Source organism: Zeugodacus cucurbitae, chromosome 2 (genome assembly GCF_028554725.1).
Source record: "Zeugodacus cucurbitae isolate PBARC_wt_2022May chromosome 2, idZeuCucr1.2, whole genome shotgun sequence".
In the NCBI taxonomy this organism is placed as follows: domain Eukaryota; kingdom Metazoa; phylum Arthropoda; class Insecta; order Diptera; family Tephritidae; genus Zeugodacus; species Zeugodacus cucurbitae.
Genome location: NC_071667.1, coordinates 75,579,254 through 75,588,808, shown reverse-complemented (window position 1 = coordinate 75,588,808; position 9,555 = coordinate 75,579,254). Strand labels below are relative to the sequence as shown.

Genomic DNA, 9,555 nt, shown 5'->3' with positions numbered 1-9,555 from the left:
TTTATAAATAATATTATTCAAAATTTATAAAAAAAATATTTTTAGCTAATTTTTCCATGCATTCTTTTACTCGCTGTTTCTTAAAGTCAGTAGTAGCTTGTTTTGAAGGTTTTGAACCTTGCTTGATTTCAAAAACTTTTTTAGAGTCTAAATTATGCGGATCACAAAATATAATTTAATTCATATGTTTCAGTGCCTTATTTCAATAATCGGCTATAGTTATCTAGTGAAGATTAAAAAAATGCTGGAGGTAATGATTTTCGGACAGTCCGATACGTGTCTTGATACAATTTTTTCGCATAGTTTTTTATACTACTTCTTGTTTAAATAATGGGCTTTTCGAGGGCTTGAAAATTCCCGTAATTTTAGACAGGAGTATTCCTCTCGAACGAAAATGTTTAATATTTCTCACCTACCTTTAAAGGATTAGTAATTACTTTAGTCTAGTCTAGGTGGTGAAGTTATTTGTCCCTCGAAGTCTTCCAAATTGGCATTATTATAGTCAAACATATTTCCCACGAGCCAAATCTTTTACAAGGGTTTTACTTACCATTAAATTCGATATATTCCAAAATGCTCAAGATCAGGTTCAGGTTATAAAATTGTAAGAAATTAAACCTCCCATAGAATCGATTACCTTATGTCGACATCTCTAGTTTATTGTCTTAGAAAAGGTTTATTAGATGTCGGTATAATAGAACTGACTCAAAGTTCACATTTCTTCTAATCGGGCAGAGTTAGTGGCTCCACAAATGCACGTCCTATTCGAAGATGTGAGTTCTTCACATTAGCATGAAGAAAAATTTTAGCAGAGGTTACAGTGGGCCAGCATAATTTCTTATTCTAGTGAGGCTAGGGTTTAAGATTTTGATATACATGTAGTCTCGGACCTCACATGGTCTCATGATCTTAATAAAATCTTTGAATATTACTGTCGGTATTGGCATCCATTATCCATTGTCCAATCATATCAATCCGCATACAATCATAAATTAATTTTTTAAATAAAATTTTATTCAATATACCCACAAACTAAAAAAAAAACTAAATCACATTTGAATTTTAATTTAGATTGCCAAAAGAGAAAAAAATCATACTAAAAAAATAAAAACTCGTTAATCACTGATTGCTACAAAAGTTTATGCTCTGCAAGTTAGCAAGCTATCGTTATCTCTACTCGAACTGATCTTCATATTATTTTCTAGTTTTTGGTGCGTTTACTTTGACGTGCTTCGTCTTTGTCTTCGCATTCTTCTGCTTGACGCTTTGCGGCTTTGTGAGCGCCGACTTCTTACGCTTGCCATCAAAGCCGCCCGGCAGACGCGCATTGCTTGCCTTCTTATTATTCTTCGTCTTATGCTTAGCGGGCGCGTGATGGCTGCGCGCTTTGGCGACGTGCTTAGCGCCACCCGCCAAGCGTGCATTACTCACACTCTTGGTGTTTGTCTGCAAAACTGGACGTGAGACTTTGACGCCATCCTTCAGCTGCTTCTTCGTTGCGCTCTTTTTAGCGGCACCAACTTTGGCGGGCGATTTGGCTGTGATCGCACGTGTATCGCGTACAGGCGCACTAGCGATCGGTGCACGCGGCCGATGGGTGCCGGTAAATGTGTTGGCGGCATTGGCGATACTTTCAAAATTGCCAAAGACTTGCATAATACTCTTGTTCACATACTGCAGATACTTGAGCGATGAGTAGCAAAGGCCACACTGCGATTTTGGATTGTAGTTGTTGCGTATGAGACTCTCGAGATAGAGGAAATTCTTTGCCATGCTCTCGCAATGCGGACACTTAACGGTCGCCGGTTGTGTGCTGCGCAATGAGTTCTCCAACGGTATGAGTGTTGGCGTCGGAGTACTCGTTATGCCCGTGCGTTCGCTTAGTCCCATTTTTTGGCGTATATTCGAAATTGAGTTCTGCGGTACGATAAAATGTGGTTCGATCTCTTCGCCTAAGCCGATCATTGTTCGCAACACTGAAATTTTTGCATTTTTTTCTAACATTTTCAAAGTTTGTCAAAACTTATACAGAAATTTTTGAAATATTCAAATGACAATTTTGACTTTTAAAGCTGTATCGAAAGTTTGTCTAGATAAATGAACTGGTCGAAATAAAGTAGTTTGCCGAGAGATATAATAACCCAGGGAAGCATTGAGTGATGCTAATGTTATGGAAGAATAGGTGAACTTACAGAGATTTATTTGGAGAGGAGAAGGGATGAGCTTTACCTTTATTTAGGCATACTAAGGTAATGTTTCCGAAGTGTTTGATGGGGTTTGGCACATCCTATGTATTATAAATACCACAGATATGATATAGGTGGACTAATACGGGTGGTCAGAGTAGGCAAGTTTATGAGGCCTTATGAAAGCAACGAGTTTATTTGACATTTTTGAAACAATTATGTTTTTCCATCAAAAGTAGCGAGTTGTATTAGTCTAGACGAAGGAAGAGTTTTTGGACTCTGTTCAAATGTTGTGATCCGAATTGGGACGGTGTCCGTGTTCTGTTAGTTTACATGAATGTTCTCTGCCTTTGTTGTTAGATTACGTCTACTCGTTGCAAACTGTTCCAGATCCTTTAGAACTCCATATATATTTTCAGTTTCTCTATAGTTTGAGTTATAATATAATTGTATTTTTTCTGAGTCGTACTCCTCATAGGATTTGGGTTACAATATCAACCATGCCTATCCTAAAAAATACTTTCCTGAACAATTATTATTATTTAACATATTGAATGAGCCAGCATTTCTCTATACTAGAGTTCAAGCTTATACCCGCCACTACCAGATAATCATTTATTAAACCAAACTCAATTCCATTTATCCATTTTTGGTTTTATTGTTTGCATACAATGTAATAGTATGTGTAATCACTTACAAAAACAACCACCGCTAATCGTTAATGAATTATTCCGAAATTCCATGCAACCCTGTGCCAGCAAACCATTGGTTGACCTCATTTAACTCGTAATTTCACTGATGAGGCACTGATTAATATCAGCGTAATTTTATTCTCATAATTAGTTTATTATAATTTTGTGTGCATTTTACGGCACATTTTGCAGACCTTGATATTTAAATGTTTACCGTTTAGTTTTAGGATTTAATCTAAATAAGTCATACAAGTTGCTGTCTTTAATGTCTTGATTTGAGGTTTTTTGGGGCAAGAATTCAGGTCAGTTTTGCCAATTGGCTTTGATTGAAATAAACGCCTGTAGAAGAAGGTTGAAAGCGTGAGTAAGATTGTAGATATGTATGCGAGTTGCTTTGTAAGTTCATATTAAAGCTTTTCATTAAGTTCACTTGAGCTGAACGAAAAAGAGTTGCTGGCTCTTTTGTTTTCGACATTTCCACTTATTCTGCTACTTTAGTAGTTGGACTAAACGTTTCTGCGAATTACTCTACGACTGCAACACATAAGTTAGGTTATGTTAGATGAAAGTAGCAGGCAACCATGCAATCTCAAGTCCCACCCACATAAGTAATTTATGCTATTTTATTATAAGCAAGACACTTCAAGCGAATTCTATTAGAACAAAAATGCTTTAGTAATTTCCGTGTGTTCTCAACATATATGCATGTCATACATATGTATGTGAGAAATTTTAAAATCCCTCTCTACACATGCCACATTCCAATTCAATTCTTTAAAGTTCAAGTTCATGAACATAAAATTATGCCAACTCACACGCCTTGAGGTCGCGTGACAAAATCGCATGATACTTATGATTAAATATTGAAGAAGAAATAAAACAAAAGTGCCTTTGGAGTAATCAGTAAGTGCCTCGTGAGTATTTCATAGTCACGCCGCTATGATTCAGCGGCATATGTGCGAGGAATCAGTCTAATTGCATGAACGCCCATATACATATTTACATTTATGTATGTCGGAATGCATTCCTTTATGTGTGGAGAGAGCGCGCCGAGTCGCAGCCTATTTACATGTTTACCTTCATAAATATAAACAAAATGATTGAGCGCAAATTACAGGCAAACACACACGCAGACACGCTGTTTACTTGAGTAAACACATATGTCATAATCCAGTTATTAGTGACATATGGACGTTTGTAAATAAATCGCATTGGTAAATTATTTATAATTGAGTAATATCGAGGTGCTAATGGTAATTTGAAGGTGTGAAATGTCATAATGTCGACTAAATGCAGTGAGTTCCGTTGCAGAGTTGCATTGGAAAAGTAATAGTGTATATACTAGTAGAAGGAAAAGTAAGAAGGTGTGGTCCAATATGGATGGAAAGTAATTTTAGTTTACAAGATTAAAGTGGTGGCTAGATAGTGTATATTCTGAAAAATATTATTTGTGGCTGTATTATGGGTCGTTCTCATCTGGGTTGTGTAGGTATATATATGGGTGATCCGTGTTAGAATATTAATATTATTTCCTATATATAATATTTCCTATACAAGCTCATAAATCGTACACTGCTCTAATTGAATATACTCCTAAATGTAGGCAACATTTTGAAATGGATTCCCTGAAAATTAAAAGTTGGTGACCAAGATTTCTCAGAGATGTCTGAAACGATTAGCCCAATGATTTACACAGGCTTCTGAACTATATTTTCTAGTACCTAATCGAGGCTTTTTTATTATCGATAAAAATTGTAACTTTTATCCACAATTTAAGAACAAAATTATGGCAAAAAATCGATTTTTAAGAAGCCACAATTTTGTCAAAAAATGGTTTGTGTATTCCATTGATTAATTATAAGATCATACATTACTGTAACGAAATCCGTTTATCTTTTTCACTTCAGATGATCCACTACAGAGATATAGTGGTCACTGCAAAACCCCTTTTTTGGGAAAAATATAATTTTTTGGCCTCGTAACTGGACATGGGGTCATATGTAGAAGTTCACGCAAGTGAGGAAAGTTTCTGATTGCCATTCACTTGGGAGTGGCCAGGAACGATTCTTTTGCATATGACTCAAGCAGCTCACGACTTCCGGTTTTAGACCAAGTATCCCCTGGGTAGCTAACAGACATCCGTTTGGAGGCGAGCTAAAGTGAGAAGGCGAAGCCCGCTTGTGCGGTTGTGCGTAGGGCTTGGGACCCACCACATAAAAAATCTCCCCAATGAAAACAAACACCGAGCCTCGGATGAGAAACCCCCCTTTTGATGACGACCCCTGCAAACGTACTAAGGATCATGATTTGAGGGCATGCACCTGGAATGTCCGGACTCTTAATTGGGAAGGTGCCTCTGCCCAGCTGGTTGATGTCCTCATACAACTAAAGGCTGACATCACCGCCGTCCAAGAAGTGCGATGGACGGGACAAGGACGGAAGAAGGTGGGTCCTTGTGACATCTACTACAGCGGCCATATAAAGGAGCGCAAATTTGGTGTTGGATTTGTGGTGGGAGAGAGACTCCGTCGCCGAGTCCTGGCATTCACCCCGGTGGATGAACGTCTAGCCACAATCCGCATAAAAGCGAGGTTCTTCAACATATCGCTGATTTGCGCCCACGCCCCAACGGAAGAGAAGGACGATGTGACCAAAGACGCTTTCTATGAGCGCCTAGAACGCACCTATGAGCGCTGCCCCCGCCACGATGTCAAAATCGTGCTTGGCGATTTTAACGCCAGGGTGGGTAAAGAAGGTGTCTTTGGCACAACAGTCGGAAAATTCAGCCTCCATGACGAAACATCGCCAAACGGCCTGAGGCTGATCGACTTCGCTGGGGCCCGAAATATGGTTGTCTGTAGTACCAGATTCCAGCATAAAAAAATTCATCAAGCAACGTGGCTGTCCCCTGATCGAAACACGCGCAACCAAATCGATCACGTTGTGATAGACGGAAGACATGTCTCCAGTGTTTTAGACGTGCGTACGCTCCGAGGACCAAACATTGACTCGGACCATTATCTAGTAGCAGCAAAGATACGCACTCGCCTCTGTGCAGCAAAGAACGCCCGTCAACAAACACAAGGAAGGTTCGCCGTCGAAAAGCTGCAATCACAACCGACAGCCGAACGATTTTCTACTCGACTTGCACTCCTGCTCTCTGAGAGCACTCATCAGCATCTCGATATAAGGGAGCTGTGGAACGGCATCTCAAACTCATTGCATACCGCTGCAGCCGAAACAATTGGTCTACGGCAACGCCAAAAAACCAGTTGGTACGATGAGAATTGTCGTTCCGCAGTGGAGAGAAAACAGACTGCCTACCTCGCAACGTTGCGATCGACCACAACACGTTCGGGGTGGGATAGATATCGAGAACTGAAGAGGGAAGCGAGACGCATTTGCAGACGTAAAAAGAAAGAGGCCGAAATGCGTGAGTATGAAAAGCTTGAAAAGCTGGCCGACATGGGTAATGCTCGAAAATTTTATGAAAAGATGAGGCGATTAACAGAAGGTTTCAAGACCGGAGCATTATCATGTATCGATTCCCCAATCGATGACGATGGAATAGATGTTCCATTACCCGACCATGAAGAAATTCGAATAGCAATTACCCGCTTGAAGAACAACAAAGCGGCGGGGGCCGATGGATTACCGGCCGAGCTATTCAAATACGGCGGCGAAGAACTGATAAGGTGCATGCATCAGCTTCTTTGTAGAATATGGTCGGAAGAAAGCATGCCTGACGATTGGAATCTTAGTGTGCTCTGCCCAATCCATAAGAAGGGAGACCCCACAATCTGCGCCAACTACCGTGGTATAAGTCTCCTCAATATCGCATATAAGGTTTTGTCGAGCGTATTGTGTGAAAGACTAAAGCCCACCGTCAACGAACTGATTGGACCTTATCAGTGTGGCTTTAGACCTGGAAAATCCACAATGGACCAGATATTCACCATGCGCCAAATCTTGGAAAAGACCCGAGAGAGAAGAATCGATACTCACCATCTTTTTATCGATTTTAAAGCTGCCTTCGATAGCACGAAAAGGAGCTGCCTTTATGCCGCGATGTCTGAATTTGGTATCCCTGCAAAACTAATTAGGCTATGTAAGCTGACGTTGAGCAACACCAAAAGCTCCGTCAGGATCGGGAAGGACCTCTCCGAGCCGTTCGATACCAAACGAGGCTTCAGACAGGGTGACTCACTATCGTGCGACTTCTTCAATCTATTGCTGGAAAAAATAATACGAGCTGCAGAACTAAATAGAGAGGGTACAATCTTCTACAAGAGTGTACAGCTCCTGGCGTATGCCGATGATATTGATATCATCGGAAGCAACAACCGCGCCGTTTGTTCTGCGTTTTCCAGACTAGATAAAGAAGCGAAGCGTATGGGTCTGGTGGTGAATGAGGACAAGACGAAATATCTCCTGTCATCAAACAAACAGTCGGCGCACTCGCGTCTTGGCTCCCACGTCACTGTTGACAGTCATAACTTTGAAGTTGTAGATAATTTCGTTTATCTGGGAACCAGCATTAACAACACCAACAATGTCAGCCTTGAAATCCAACGCAGAATCACTCTTGCCAACAGGTGCTACTTTGGACTGAGTAGGCAATTGAAAAGTAAAGTCCTCTCTCGACGAACCAAAATCAAACTCTATAAGTCGCTCATTATTCCCGTCCTGATGTATGGCGCTGAAGCGTGGACGATGACAACATCCGATGAGACGACTCTTGGGGTTTTCGAGAGAAAGGTTTTGCGCAAGATTTTTGGTCCTCTAAACATTGGCAACGGCGAATACCGCAGGCGATGGAACGATGAGCTGTACGATTTATACGACGACATTGACATAGTTCAGCGAATAAAAAGACAGCGGCTACGCTGGCTAGGTCATGTTGTACGGATGGAAGAAAACACTCCAGCTCTGAAAGTATTCGATGCAGTACCCGCTGGAGGAAGCCGCGGAAGAGGACGACCTCCACTCCGGTGGAAAGACCAAGTGCAAAGTGACCTGGCTTCACTTGGTGTTTCCAATTGGCGCCAAAAAGCAAAAAGGAGGAATGAGTGGCGCGCTCTGGTGGATTCGGCTATAATCGCTTAAAGCGGTTCCTACGCCAAATATATATATATATAACTGGATGTAACCCCTTAAACTAAACACCAAAAAACCTTTTTAAAAAGACATTAAAAGATTCTCGATTGCAAACTCGTAACTTTTAATAATTAATTTAAAAAACAGGTGGCAACGCCATAATCTATTTTATTTAATATTCTAATAACGCTTGTTTGAATAAAACCTCAGTAAAATACAAATATTAAAAAACTAATATTTTTAAATATAAAACATGTGGCAACCACTTTTTTGTAAATTTTCGTTTACTTGTGAAAACGAAGTATGTATGCACTTATAAAATTTTTCTTAATTTTTTTATGGACTTCCGCTCTCTTCACTGTAAATTTCATTCATGCTAGTTGGGTAATTTTGCAATTTTTTATTGAAAGCTCTTACTTCCTTACATTTTTTTTTGCATACACCCCTTCATTTAGCTTTCACTTAGGTAAAATTGCAACCTTGACATGGTTGAGCTGATGCATACCAATATAATTACAATAATCAAATTTCGCTTTCGACTCGGCAATTTATTATTACCACCAACGCCCAGAAGAAGCTACTCGCTTGACCATTGGCGCACCTAAGAAGCAGCAAGCCAAAAAATATTCAAGAAAAAAATGGCAAAAACGCCACAAACTGGCAAAATCTTATAAAGCAGCCAACTATCATTGAACAACAACAACTTCATGAAAATAAAAAAAAATTCACGAAAGTGGGTTAAAACTGACTTGGACTTGGCTAACAAATAATCCTTTAGATAAGTCAATTATTTACTCGAATTTCGACAAGAAGTTAGGAGCTACTTGACTTTCATATCAGCACTGTTGTTTTCGTGCAACCAACCGTACACATCTCCTTGACTACTTGACCACATCTACATATGCTTGTATGTATGTGGTGAGTTATGTGAGTATGGGTATGTGTGTGTGTCCCAGTGAGAGTGTTTGCGTTGAGTAAAACCTGTTCGCTTGTGGTGGCCCACATTGATTTGTTGCCGCTTGACCCACAAACGAAACTCATTATTTTCTGCGCTGTGTCTAGCGATAACGGTACTAGCTGACGCTAACTTCGCTGCTGGCGCTGGCATTGATGGCTCGTTGGTGAGTGCATGCGTTGGTTAGTGAGCGAGTGATTTGGAGAGCGCTGAAGTTGAAAGCCAACCTTTGAACGTTAAACGAAGGAAGAGTGTAACAACAATAAAAACAATGAAACATGCAATATAAAACGCTATAAAGACATTAAAGATATGTAAGAGAAAAAATTTATTTCGTGGAACGAATTCTCGATGGGTAAGGCTCATTACATTTATTGAAAGGCTTATGCTTTTTTTCTAAATATTCCTGAGACAATATAAGGAGCTGATATCTTTTTAAATAACCTACTTCCCGATCTATTTACCTCAAATCCTTCGTCCGTTACACTCAGGATTCAGATTCGACAACTATCCGATAGAGCTAAGTGAATCGTATATTTTACGACTGACAATATTTCTTGCTGATTTGTAGTTCAGATTCCTTATTATAGGTTATGGAAGTATAAAGTCGCTTACACCTTTGTAT

General features: G+C 39.9%; 1 protein-coding gene across 1 annotated transcript; it reads right to left on the bottom strand.

Annotated features, from left to right (window-relative positions):
- Positions 1-992: 992 nt before the first annotated feature.
- LOC105211382 (uncharacterized) lies at positions 993-2,076 on the bottom strand. Its single transcript, XM_011182778.3, has one exon. It carries the CDS (start codon positions 2,002-2,004, stop codon positions 1,195-1,197), a length of 810 nt encoding a protein of 269 aa, XP_011181080.2. The 5' UTR covers positions 2,005-2,076; the 3' UTR covers positions 993-1,194.
- Between the last annotated feature and the right edge of the window lie 7,479 nt (positions 2,077-9,555).